This window comes from Marmota marmota, unplaced genomic scaffold, assembly GCF_001458135.2.
Source record: "Marmota marmota marmota unplaced genomic scaffold, marMar, whole genome shotgun sequence".
In the NCBI taxonomy this organism is placed as follows: domain Eukaryota; kingdom Metazoa; phylum Chordata; class Mammalia; order Rodentia; family Sciuridae; genus Marmota; species Marmota marmota.
Genome location: NW_026000185.1, coordinates 10,837,634 through 10,851,926, shown reverse-complemented (window position 1 = coordinate 10,851,926; position 14,293 = coordinate 10,837,634). Strand labels below are relative to the sequence as shown.

At 40.8% G+C, this 14,293-nt stretch overlaps 1 protein-coding gene across 2 annotated transcripts in view; it reads right to left on the bottom strand.

Moving 5' to 3' along the window:
• The window catches only part of Bfar (bifunctional apoptosis regulator), a 29,189-nt gene that overhangs the window by 14,304 nt on the left and 592 nt on the right, over nucleotides 1-14,293 (bottom strand). For both annotated transcript variants that reach the window (XM_015491076.2, XM_048789530.1), the window contains exon 2: nucleotides 1,599-1,932. In XM_015491076.2, the coding sequence (XP_015346562.1) occupies nucleotides 1,599-1,858 (260 nt within the window). In that variant the 5' untranslated portion in view covers nucleotides 1,859-1,932. The remainder of the gene's footprint in view (nucleotides 1-1,598; nucleotides 1,933-14,293) is intronic.

Genomic DNA, 14,293 nt, shown 5'->3' with positions numbered 1-14,293 from the left:
TTAAAAAAGAAATGGAAATCTAGCTCAGTGGTAAAGCCCTCCTGGGTTCAATTACCAATACCCTCCAAAACACAAAGACAAACAAAGCAAAACAGTGCTTGCCTCACATGCCACAAGCCCTGGGTTCAGTCCCCAGCCCAATAACAACAACAAAAAAATACTTTTAAACACATATGTGCTAATAGAAAATACAAATGTTTTCTCACTTCAGTGGCATACTATCTGGGTGGTTCTTCAATATACTGTTTTTATTCAATGTTATGTATGTCTCAAATTTATCTACCTTACAACTGAGCTGTATCCCCATCCCCAAAAGTATTTTTAAAAATATGAAAGAAACAACAACTAAGTCATAAATAACATTACTCTGGGGAAAAAGAAGAAAAGGTCTAAAATGGGGGAGAAAAGGCCAAAGGGGTCTTTGGCTTCATCAATAATATTCCAGTATTTCTCTGCTTAAAAGAATGAAAATAATGAATGTACATATGCATTACTTATGTCATTAAAGATTAGTTTGTGAAGAGGGAAAAAAGCAAAGTTCAGTAGGAAGAGAAGGCCCACACCAGGTTTTACGGGAGGGCTGCCTCTTTTCATTTTCTTTTTTGGTACTGGGGATTGAACTCAGGGGCACGTGACCACTGAGCCACATCCACAGCCCTATTTTATATTTTATTTAGAGACAGGGTCTCACTGAGTTGCTTAGCACCTTGCTTTTGAACTAGAGATCCTCCCGTCTCAGCCTCTTGAGCCACTGGGATTACAGGCATGCACCATGGCGGTCTGCTTCTTTTCATTTTTAATCACACAAAATCAGAGACCCATCCTTCTATTTAAGATTAACCTTTAGGTAAAGCAAAGCTGACAGGAACAGAAAAAAAAAGAGGATGCGGGGTTAATGATTTCATGAAGCATTCTGTTACTCTGTTGATATCAAGACCGCTGGACACACTGTTAAGGCTTCAGAAGAGGGGAATCCTGAGGAAGCCAGACAGGCCTGGAATGCCTCCCAGGACTTTATCACTGTAGAGAAGGAGGAGAGAACCAGCTACCTGAAAGGTCCTCCAATTGGCCATGTGTGAGAAACTCAATGTGATGATGGGCACAGAGTTTATTTAAAGATTCTGAAAATCAATATCAGTTAATCATAACTGTATAGTGTCACCATTTTGTCTATTAGGGTGTTCTCGGTAATAAAAAAAAATCAGTAAGTATTATATAACATAGGACTATAAAGCAATGGTGTGACAACCGGAATTTATTTCGTTTCTTCATTCAGAATAAATATAAACCAAGCTAGGCAGTGACTCTGGAAGGCCAGCCTCGGCAATTTAGTAAAACCCTGTCTCAAAACTAAAGATAAATAAATAGATAGACAGACAGGAGGGCAGTTTGGAATGTGGAATAAAGGATAGACTAATGACAGTCAGCTGTGTGGAAGGGAACTTGGATTTTCAGGTCCTGAGCTCCCTGACTCTCAGTCTAGCAGATCCAGAATGACCACCATGGACAGCTCCAAGCCTGCGGGCTTTACAAACATGCCCACTGCCACTAAGAAGCCACACTGCAGAAGCTGCGCTACCCAGGCAATCCCGACATACCTGAGGAGAATGTTGACTTTGGGGAAACCTTCCCATTTTTCTCTGCATTCTGGACACTCTGTTTTCTTTGAAGACACCCACCATAAAGCGAGGCAGTGCCGGCAGAAGCTGTGCCCACAGTTCAAGGTGGTCGGGTTAACCAGGATGTCATAACAGCAATGGCAGGAAAATTCACTAACGGAAATCTGAGGGCCCATGCTTTTGAGAGAGTCATCTTCCAGGCCCACTGTGGTGGCATCATTTTTCTGAGGCTCTTCCATCTTTCAGCAAATTCTGGGACCCACAGACACAGAAAACTTCAGACTTCGGAGATGGCAGCAAGGCATTATCAAATCTAGGGGAAAAAAGCAGTAAAAACACAACAAACAGTAGTTGTTGGAGGTTACTGTCACTATATTAAAGCTCTAACTTCTGCTTTTATTTTACTTATGTTTTGCAGTGGTGGGGCTTCATTGAACCCTGGGCCTTGCTCATGATAGACAAATGATCTATCATTGACCTATACTCTAGCCCAAAGCTCCAATTTTTATATTTTTGGGGATGCTGGGAATTGAACACAGGGCCTTTCACATGTTAGGCAAGTACTCTACCAGGGAACTACATTTTGTTTTATTCATCATAAGTTTCAACGTGTGATGAAGTATAGTTGTGGGTAGACCACAGAACTCAGGATCTTTTACTAATGTCCTTTCAAAATGTAGGGTGTTTTTTTGCCTCAGCATTCTCAGCTCCTCCATCATCCCATCCAATACTCACTCTCTTTTTTGGGGAGGGTGCTGAGGATTGAATCCAGGGGAGCTTGACCGCTGAGCTACATCCCAGTTCTTTTTATTTGGAGACAGGGTCTCAAGAAGTTGCCCACATACAACCTGTATGCGCTAGGATTACCTCAGGATTCCAATTACATTTCGAAAGTCCTTTCTAGGGTATGATTTTCAGTAACTAGCTTCTTGGTCCAATAAAATGTCTGGAGCTGGGAACAACACATCTACATCAAGTAAATGAAATACTTTGTCTACAACAACTTGCCTTTTTATGAGGCAATTATTATTTCATAAATTACTTGATTCCAGGGGCTCTAATTAGAGCAATTCCAGGGAGTAAGGGAAGCCCTGTTTTCAGGTGCCCTAGCCAGGCCAACTTCCCATGATTTGATATCCCCTCTTTCCCCAAATTAACCAGAACATGTGTACTGTGCCCTCTGGATTTGTCAGTTTGGTGCCACAGAAACACTCTAATGTTGCAAAATATGCAAATGTCAATGGAGCATTCTCTTTTCATGCTCATCTGGAGATCCCACGCAGCACGAAAGCAAAGGCCTTGGAATTAGAACCTCAACTCCCCAGTTCTGTCTCTGCACAAGTGACCGAGGTCTCTGAGCCGTTTTCTCAACTGTGGAACGTGGCTAACAGTTCATGGACCTTCAAGCCTTCTTATGAGGACTAGACAGTAAAGAAAAGAGACTAGGATGGCATACGGTAGAAACTGAGGCTAAAGAAATGATTGTTCTTACTCTTTCTGGTGTTGTGGTAAGAGTTTCTCCCTCTCATTACTGTGGTTTAAATTATTATTTTTAATGATTTTTAGTTATACATGACTGTGGAATCCATTTTGATAAAATAACATATGCATAGATTATATCTTATTTTAATTCGAACCCCATTTTGTGGATGTACACAATAGTGGGATTCACTTATTTTCATATATACATAGGAAAATTATGTCAGATTCATTCCACTGACTTTCCTATTCCTATCTCCCTTGCCTTCCCTTCATTCCCCTTTGTTTAATCTATTTTGTTCAATCTCATTATTGTGAAGAATAGACATCACTCTCCACCATCCACACTGGCCAGTCCAGGCTTTGGAGTTACAGTGGTTAAGAACACAGGCCCTAGCTGGGTACAATGGTGCACATCTGCAGTCCCAGGAGGTTGAGGCAGGAGGATCAAGAGTTCAAAGCCAGCCTCAGCAACTCAGCGAGACCCTGTTTCTAAATAAAGAAAATCTAAAAAAGGCCTGGGGATGTTGCTCAGTGGTTAAGCACCTCTGGCTTCAATCCTCAGTACCAAAAAAACAAACGAATGAACAAAAAAAACCTTTGCAATTCTCCTGCCTCAGCCTCCTAGGTTGCTGGGATTTTAGTGGCTGTACCACCGTGCCCAGCTACTGAACTATTTTAAATTATAATGTGTGACTTTTATAATAATCACAATAACATTATACAAAGCATGTTATATGGCTTTAGGTCAAACACTAATGGGAGATTTCAACTCAGAGAATAAAACAAATACATTTTAAACTCAGTATTAGAAATGGGATAGAAGTCTCTCATCCAGTACTAAAAAGGTAAGTACCTAAGGTACTTATAAATTTCATAAATAATAAATAAATTTACTCAGTAAATGACGATAGTAAAAAGGGGCCCAACCTTCTGTACAGACTCATTAAAAACTGTTCTTTTTGGAAGAGAGTCTTAAAAAATAAACATTTTTAACAAATTCTAGACTTACACACATACACACACACACACACACATCAGGTAAACTGCTGCCATTTATGGCATACTTACCATATGCCGGACAATCATATTATCTCATTGTGGGTTTAGGAACATTTAAAAATTTTCTAAGTGCTTCCCTTTGGGCAGCCTCTTCAAACTGCCAAGGAAGTGGAAGATATCTCATAAAGGTTTTAAAAAAGAGAATTACTTTGATACAGTAGTTCCTTTATTGTGTTAATATTGGTGAAAGAACTACCACATGGAGAGCATTATCATAGGAGATAATAAAGAGAACACACTATTCCTTGGGCTGGGTCCTGGGCCAGTCCTTGAGATATATGTAGGGGCATGTGTGGATTTGTGTCAGAGGGATGGTAGAGACTTCTGTGCAAGGGCTGGGCCTGCTTAGGGCACCGACTGTGTCTTCACTGAAAGCAGGAGGGACACAGCTGAGCTCCAGTGCTGCTGCCAGGTTAACTAGAGGTGGGCACATAGGAGAGTGATCAGTGAGGCTGCACCTCAGGAGGATAAATCTCATTGAAAAGGGAAGAGGGTCTGGAAACAAGAACAATAATTAGGGAAAGTTAGAAATGAGGTGTTACCGCTTCTGGGACAAGGCAGCAAAAAAGAAAGCCTGGGGGCTCGGGATGTAGCCCACAGGTAGAACACTTGTGCAGCACGTGCAAGGCCCTGGGTTCTATCCCCAGTTCCAACAAAAGCCTAAACCCAAAGGAAAAGAAAGAAAAAAGAAAGAGATGAATCTATTCAAGAAAATAGTTTATGCGCTTTAGTGACTAGAGAAAGAATGATCAAAGATGGTGGCAAGGTTTCAGAATGAGGGAGGAAAAACTGTACTTCTGATAGAAATTCAGTTAATGTAAACAAATTGGTGTCAGTCTTGGAAATATAACTTGAATTTTAGAAAAGTTGAGAGTTTGAGGTAATTACAAGACCCCAGGTAGAAATGTCTAGTGAGTAGCTAGAGATAAAAAACTGCAACTGGGAATGAGAATGAGACTAAATCTATGGATGTCAGCTACTTGCAGGGAATTATAAACAATGTATATTGAAATTCATTTCTCATGAAGTACCCTTTTAAAAACTAGAATACACTAGCAGTTCCTCACCTACCAGATCTGAAAGTTTATTTTTCCTGGGGGAAAACAAATCCCACACTGACATCAAAGGTGTACTTCATAAATTTTATTTTGCAAAGCTGGGAGTGGCCATTAACTATTTTTTTAAGTGCAAATGAGAAGCTGCACCGACTTTGAGCTCTTCTGAGTTCTGCTAGTTTCATTTTACTATAAACACAAAAACTAAAAGCTAACAGAGAAAGAGTACACATCCTTTGTCAAATTCATTTGTTCTTTCCCACTCCTTCTGTTTGGACGTATTGGAGTCATTTCTACTAATGAAAGAAAGTAGTACTTTCAAGAGGAGGAGCAAGCAGGCCTCTTAGTGATAAAACCTAGCTTGGACACTAGAGTTACAAGCTATTGTGTTCTGACTTGGGTAAACACACCCTAGTTCCTTGGCAGTGCTTAACAGTCTCTTTGAGGAGAAGGTCCATTCATCCTGAGGATGTTTACAGCTGTTCTCTGCAAATGTGAGCAGCATGGCAGCAGCTCTTCCTGAGTTATTTCAGAAGAAGCACATGCTTCTCCGCTGCTATTCTTCTCCCCTGTCTTCCCTTTGTCTCAAAGGCTTTGGAGAAGACTGGGGAGACTTTGGTAGGACTGGGAGAAAGAGAATCATTCCATTCCCACCCTGGTGCCCTATTCACATGGATACACTGCTGTTTATGAAATCAGCAGCATTCACCACCTAGGGCAAAACTAATGTGTAGGATTCCTGAGTTTGGGAAAGTCTACAAAACAAGAAACTGAAGCAAGTTTCACATGCTAGGCTGAACACCACAGAACTGCAGCAAAAGCTCAGTTGCTATGAGGCTGAGCCACTCAAAAGGTTTCTGATTTTATGCTGGGTCCTTATCTGCCCAAGAGCTCTTTAGGTTTGACTTCCACGCCCTGCATAAATGCAAGGCATTTCCTTGGCTGGAAATTTGGAGATTTTACTAGATTCTTAGAAGGGACCATGACACAGATTAAGTTAAGAACTACTGACATTCCCTGTGATAAAAGGTTCCTAATGAACTACCCTCTCCCGCCTCTTGAAGTGGTTACAACGGACCAGGTGAGTCTTTCACAGTGATACAGCACCTGCCAGGGGCACCCATCCTCTGGGTCCCAGACAGTCTCCCACCAGTAGCCACCACCAGCCTGGGACAGTGTTCAGCCTGTAAGCAGCCTTTGTTTATTGGGGTGTTCTCTCTTTCTTTCTTTTTTGAAGACTGGGTCTCATTATGGTGCCCAGGATGGCCTCCATGGGTTTAAGTGATTCTCCCACCTCAACCTCCTAAGTACTGGAACTACAGGTGTGTGCCACCACATCTGGCTTCTTATTTTTTAATTGATTTTGGTACTAACATTAAAAAAAAAAAAAAAGCCTGGGTTCATATGTCAGAAGATTGACAATGCTGGGGTCTAGTTCTGCATGATGGAATCAGTCAGAGTGGAGAAACTCTGGTCCCTCTATCAGGGCACGCCAGATGCAGTGGCTCCACTCCTCTCCTCTCTACCTCGGCTCTGTCACTTCCCTGACCTTCCCTCGAAGGGACCATGACACAGATTAAGTTAATGTGAAATTCACACAGTGTGCTGCCTTCAGAGTCGATGGATGGTACACAACTGTTTCTGGGCTATCTGGCTTTAGGCCAGTCAGCTTTTGGAGTTGTCAGTTCATAGATTTTCCTGTCTTCATCTGTTGTCAGCTTGTGATTTATGTCTGAGACAATGGCTGCCAATGACGTCTTTCATGCCTTTTTCTAAATTACCACTTTGATTCCATTTTGGAGCCAGAGGCCAGAAAAACCTGCTCTGTAATAGATGGTGTGTGAAAGGCGCTGAATGAAGCCCCAGAGAACAGTCTCTGATGACTTGGGCCCTTCCAAGCTGTCTATCAACATGACCTTTTCTATGTTTTCCCAAAGACATACCTGACAAGGTACAACTACCTGAACATCTGTGAAAGAAAAGGCTAGGACACACACGGTCTCCCAGTAATGCTATGTCACCAGGGAACTGGGACCAAGTTGGTTGTTCCCTCCTTGGAAGGAAAGTTGTTTTCCTGGCTTGCTCGAATGCTCATCCACAGGTTTATCTGGAAGGCTCCTATCCCAAAGGAGGTGGTGGCACTGCTGTTACCTATTTGCTTCTTTAGTCACCCATTAAGGAAAGTCATTACCATTTTGGAAAATCAATTAGCAGAATAATTTTTATTGTACTTATCAAAAAAGAATGCATCAGTTCTGAGTTTAAGAATTTTTTTAGGGGCTGGGGATGTGGCTCAAGCGGTAGCGCGCTCGCCTGGCATGCGTGCGGCCCGGGTTCGATCCTCAGCACCACATACCAACAAAGATGTTGTGTCCACCGAGAACTAAAAATAAATAAATAAATAAATATTTAAAAAAAAAAAAAAAAAAAAGAATTTTTTTATACCTAAACTTATAAAGATTGCATTACATAACAAATGTTAATTCTTTAGAAATTATAATCTTCACACCACTTGGTTTGGCAGATTATAGTTCTACCCTTTCATTCGACATACATTTATTGTGACTATAGTACATGACTAATATTTAGGAATAACCCTTTTTTAAAAATAATTTTTTATCTTTATTTTTATGTGGTGCTGAGGATCGAACCTAGGGTGTCGCACGAGTTAGGCAAGTGCTCTACCACTGAGCCACAACCTCAACCCTAGGAATAATCCTTTTAAGAGCTAACTTTTAGGATTCTGGTCTGAACAATATAATCTCAAACATTTTTTTACAAAGATGTTTAGTGCATAAATAAAAAGATCTTGTTCTGGGGATGTGGCTCAGCAGCAGAGCATGCTCAGAGTCCTGGGTTCAATCTCCAGCACCACACATAAAACAAAATAGAAAAAAAAATTGGCTTCTGTGGGCTTCTAGTTACATATTACCTGACAACCAGAGAATAATGTCAATTGTTAATATTATTAAGCCCCATAACTTGAAAGGCATAATCCTACAGGATAAGTACCACTACCATTTCCATTTTTCAGAGACAACTGAAGCCTAATTAGTAATGGGGCAAAGTCAGCTTTAGATCATGGTCTGACTTAAATCCTTCATTAGCCAATGAAGTATTATTAATAGTTATGTGTTCAAGGGACTCATTTATTCCTTTTTCATCTAGGCCCTATCAGAGAGCTGCTGCTACACAGTTGAGAAAAACAAACTAGAGAAAACAAACTAGGATTTGACAAAATTGTGGCTGTTCGGGTTAGCAGGCTGTTGTATGCAGAAACATTTACAATAGGAACAGGAGGAGGATGGGTGGGGGAACTACTATTTCTGGCACTCTAGGTCCATTTCTGGGGACACCACTATAAACAGGGGTGGAATACGTCAGACATTATTAACTGTCCAAAGAGTGCTAACCCTTTGCTAGTGACTATGAAATAAAAAGTAAAATAATCGTGCCCAAATGTAAGTAAGGTAAGGGTCAGCAATGGCAATAAGAAGGCCGGATGTGGGGGCGCACACTTGTAATCCCAGGACTGGGAAGGCTAAGGCAGGATGACCAAAAGTTCAAGGTCAGCCTCAGAAACTTAGTGAGACCCTGTATTAAAATAGAAACAAAAGGTCTAGAGATGTGGCTCAGGGGTTAAGCACCCTTTGATTCAATCCCCAGTACCAAGGAGAAAAATGAAAGGAAAAAAAAAGAAGGGAAGAAAGAAATGAAGGAGTGGCAATACGAAGAGAATATTACTATGTGTATTTCCTGCAGGCAGCAAAATTGGTTCTTCCATTAATACAAGAGTTGCATGAAATCTTGTATATTTCTAATTCCAAAAAGATTTTCTTTCTGGACGGGGTCAGAAATCACTAGGCCAAAGGGAGCTAGCTCCTTTGGATGTTGACTTGCTGCCTGAACTTTGAAGCCCTGTGATTTATTACCTAGAATGGGGTTGGGCAAGATGAGGGCAGACTGAGAAGGGAATCTTGGCTCTCTCTGTGCCTGTCTTCTTGAGTTTGTTAGGTGGCATATAATCAAGGAACTCTCCAGTAACAAAATCCTGTGGATGGTCAACAACTCGGAAAGGTATGAAAACTACTGTGGCTACCAAGTAACACATACCTTAACTCTAGGTTTAAAAATATTCTGTTACAACTAACATAAACATGCAACCTTTAAAAAACAATATGTAACCTTTTCACATTCAGCTCACTGCTACACTGTTTTTAGGATCCCATCTTGTGGTTGTATACAATGTAGAGTTTCACCAGTACTGCTACAATTTTTGCATAGTACTATTTTAGCCCAGTTTTTGCCTCCTCATCCAAGCCCTGGCTCCTTGAGGTCAGGAACAAAACCACAGAATTCTATCAATATACCTGACAGCAGGTGGCACAAAGCTGGACTCTAGTTATTTGCAGCTGAAAATCAAATCAACAAATATTTGGCGGTTGAGGGTGTAGCTCATGGTTAGATTGCTTGCCTAGCACGCACCAGGTCATGGGTTCGATTTTCAGCATTCCAACACATAAAGAAACTAAAGAGAAAGCCTAGCTCACAGTGGTGCCAATAAACATATTAAAAAAAAAAAAAATCTACTCCTTATAATGGTAGCTCTTAAAATCCCATCAGAATCACTTGGGAATTTTGGTGAACTAAAACTAGAGTATCTTAGGAGCAAGGCAGAAGAAAGGGGAGCAAGGCAAAGGAATGCATAATTATCCTTTGCTGTCCTAGGAGACTGGATCTGTGGACACTCAAGTCCCTTTTATAAAATGGCATCATATTTGCAAATAACCTATGCACATCCTGCTGTATTCCTTAAATCATCTCTAGAGTACTTGGAAAACCTATTACAATGTAAATGCTATGCAGATAGTTATTATACCGTATTTTTTTGGTACTGGGGATTGAACCCAGGGCCCTTTAAACACTGAACAGCATCTCCAGCCCTATTTTATATTTTATTTAGAGATAGGGTCTTGCTAAGTTGCTAAGGTTGTCTCTCAACTCTTGATCCACCTGCCTCAGCCTCCCAAACTGCTCGGATTACAAGTATGTGCCACTGTGCCTGGCTGTTATGCTGTATTTTTTTTTTAAAGTTATACATGGACACAATATCTTTATTTTGTTTATTTATTTTTATGTGGTGCTGAGGTTCGAACCCAGTGCCTCACATATGCTAGGTAAGTGCTCTGCCATTGAGCCACAACCCCAGGGCTATACTGTATTCTTTAGGGAAAAACAAACATATATACATGCTGAGTACAGATATAACCACCATAAGCCTAACTACACTGATGCATGAACAATATAAGAGACAGACAATGCTTCCAAGGGGCACTGGAAAGAAATTACAGATCTGTGAAATGCAAGGGGCTACGGCAGGGTCTGCCTGCACATCACTTCATTCACAGGGATTCAGCACAGTGCTTGGCATATGGCAAATTCAAGTTTTACTTTTTGGAACTTTCTGAAATTTTATTTTTCTGATTTTTTTTTTTTTTTTTAACTAGGAATTGAACTCAGGGGCACTTGACCACTGAGCTACATCCCCAATCCTAATTTTTTTTTTCCTCAAAATTTTTTGATCTATGGTTGGCTGAATCCGTGGAGGTAGAATCCATGGTTATGGAGGGTTGATCATTTCATTTCACTGTATTGGGGATTGAACACAGGGACTTGTTCAACACTGGGCTACATCACAAACCCCCCACCTCTTTTTAAAAATTTTTTTCTTTTTTATTTGAAGTTGTAGATGGACAGCATGCCTTTATTTTATTTATTTTTAAGTGGTGCTTAGGATTGAACCCAGTGCCTTGCACGTGCAAGGCAAGCGCTCTGCCACTGAGTTATAGCCCCAGCCCCCCAAGCACTTTTTGAACTTTATTTTGAGATAGGATCTTTCTCAGTTGTCCAAGTGGGTCTTCAGCTTGCAACACTCCTGCCTCACCTGACCAAGCAGCTGGGATTACAGGCATGCGCCACTTTGCCTGATTATACATTTTAAACAAGTCCTTCTGGAGATTATTATAGGCATTAAAGTTTGGAAATTAGAGAGCTGTTTCAAAGAACCACTTATATGCTAACATATGTTTCTGACAAGATATGAACAAAATAAAGTTTGAATAACACTTCCAATGTCTCTCCTTGCTAACCACTCCTCTCTCTTCTTCCTGGAGCATCCTCCCAAAACAACATTCCCAGGAAGCCCTTACTGTGTGCAAAATCTTCCCTACTACAGGAAATAAAAACTCATAGTTGTAAGCTGGTTATTGAAGAATCTTTATGGTCAGCTAGCAATCAACATAAGTTTTCAAATTTTGGTTCTGGGGATTGAACCAAGGACCTTGAGCATGTGAAGCACGTACTCTATACCTGCAGCTCCAATCAATATAACTCTTCAACTGAATAGCACAAACTCTGGAGCCAAAAAGCTGAGTTAAAAATGCCAGCTCAAAGAGCCCACAGGATGGGAGAAATCTTTGCTAGCTACTCTTCTGATAGGGTATTAACATCTAGAATATATAAAGAGCTCACCCCCCAATCAAATAATCTAATTAATAAATGTGGAAATGAATTAAACAGACACTTCTTAAAGAAAAGAGATACAAATGGCTAACAAATACATTAAAAAAATGTTCAACATCATTTGCAATTAGGAAAGGGCAAATCAAAACTACGCTGAGGGGCTGGAGTTGTAGTTCAGTGGTAGAGTGTTCACCTCACATGTGGAGGGCACTGGGTTCCATCCTTAGCACCACATAAAAAATAAAATAAAGGCATTGTGTGCATCTACAACTGAAAAAATATTTAAAAAAACTACACTGAGATTTTATCTGAACCAGTCAGAATGGCAGTCATCAAGAATACAAATAATAAAAAATGCTGGAAAGGATGTGGACAAAAAGGAACACTTTTACAGTGTTAGTAGACTGTAAATTAGTACAATTGCAATGGAAATCAGTATGGAGGCTCCTTAAAAGACTAGGCCTGAAACCACCACATGACCCAGTTACGCCACTTCTCAGTATTGACCCCAAAGAATTAAAGTCATCTTACCACTGTGATACGTGCACACCCATGTTTATAGCAGCACAATTTACAATAGCCAAACTATGGAACCAACCCAGGTGTCCATCAATGGATGAATAAAATAAAGAAAATGTGGAATATAAGCTGGCGTAGTGCCACAGGCTTGTAATCCTAGCAGCTTAGGAGGCTGAGGTAGGAGGATTACAAATTCAAAGCCAGTCTCAGCAACTTAGTGAGACTCTGTCTCTTAAAACAAACAAACAAACAAACAAAAAAACTGGGGATGTGGCTCAGTGGTTAAGCAATCCTGGGTTCAATGCCTAGTACCACCCCCAATTCCTGCCCCCAAATGTGGTATATACACACAGTGGAGTTTTATTCAGCCATTTAAAAAAAATGAAATGGCATTTACAGGAAAATGGATGGAAATAGAGACCATCACATTATAGGAACCAAGCCAAACCAGAAGATTAAGGGTCCTATGTTTTCTCTCATATGCAGAAGCTAGAGAGGAAAAAGGAAAACAAAGGTGGGGGTAGATCTCCTAAAAATCAAAGAGAGATTAGTAAGAGAAAGGGACCTAGGGGTGGAAGATGGGGAGGGAGAAGGAAATGCTGGAAAGTGATATTGGCCAAATTATATTGCTATTATGTGCCTGTACGAATAAGTAACAAGTCCCATGAATATGTACAACTATAATGCACCAATAAAAATTGTGAGAAAAAAGTCCTGGCTTAACCAATTATTAGATGTATGACTGGAAGCAAATAACTTCACCTCTTCTATCTCATATGCCTCATCTATAAAATGGGGATATTAATGGTACCTGCATGAAGGGGCTGTGAAAAGGATTAAAATGATCAATATATGCACAGCACTCAGAATAGTGCCTGGCATATAGAAGTGTCATGTAAGTGTTAGTTATTACTATTACTGTAATTATCCTTTACCACTTCCCTGTTCACACATTGCACTGTGGGCTCACCTATTAATTCCTGCTTCTTGGGCATTTTTCTATACTTTCATGTTCTTCCCAGAATCTGTAACACAGCTCCACACCATGTCTGGGGTCAAAGGTATCCGATAACAAAACCTAAATGAAGTCTTTAATGACTAACTCCTCCAATATCCAAATTAATCTTTCCTGCCTCTGAGCATTAGTGAAAATTTGTGTGTGCGTGTGTGTGTGTGTGTGTGTGTGTGTGAGAGAGAGAGAGAGAGAGAGAGAGAGAGAGACTTCTCTCATCTCTTGGACTATAATTTCCCTAGAAGGGTGGTAAAATCTAAACAGTGTGCTTTCAGGAGTGAGATCTATCTGGATTCCAAATCTGGTCACCATTTATTCTCCCGGAGCCTCATCTCCCATTTATCAGTTCAGGATAACATCAATTGTGAAAGGTCGTTGGTAAGATTAGATGTCAAGTTGTACCCAAGATATTTAAAAGGGCACAAGCATCCTGGATAAGTAGTTTTTCTAAACAAGTTTACTAAAATGCCAAGAGAAACAAAGCACAGCAGTCAGGACACATGCAGGCTGGCTATTTACAAAACAGCAGTGACAAGAAGAAAAATCTCATTGGCACGTGCAGTCTGCACATGCTCTGGATTGTGCCTGAGGATGACAGCAAATCTTCTTCGTATTGGCCTTACAGGGAGTGACGTTAGGGCCACCCAAAGGACCGACCAATGGGCTTTGGCGGGCAGGACCCAACGGCGACAGTTGAGGGCATGATAGCTTTGGGCTCTCACTTTCTCTTTTCCACCAAAGTTGGGGGCTGTTTCTTAACCCGCCAAAGATCCCCAATTAGACAACAACCGGACTCATTTGTGCCTTCTTTCTCCCCTCTACCTTTTAAAAAAAATTTTAGAGGAAACTGCCTTTTGCACAAGTTCAGATTTCTGAGTCGTGAGGCTGGGGAATCAGGAGCTAGCCCAGGTCCGGTATGACTCTGGGGTTTCATTTTCTCCCTTCTGGCACTTAGGTTACTCAATTTTAAAAGAGGGAAACACCTCTCCGTGTCGGGGCAGTAAAGTGCCTGGCAACCAGACCCG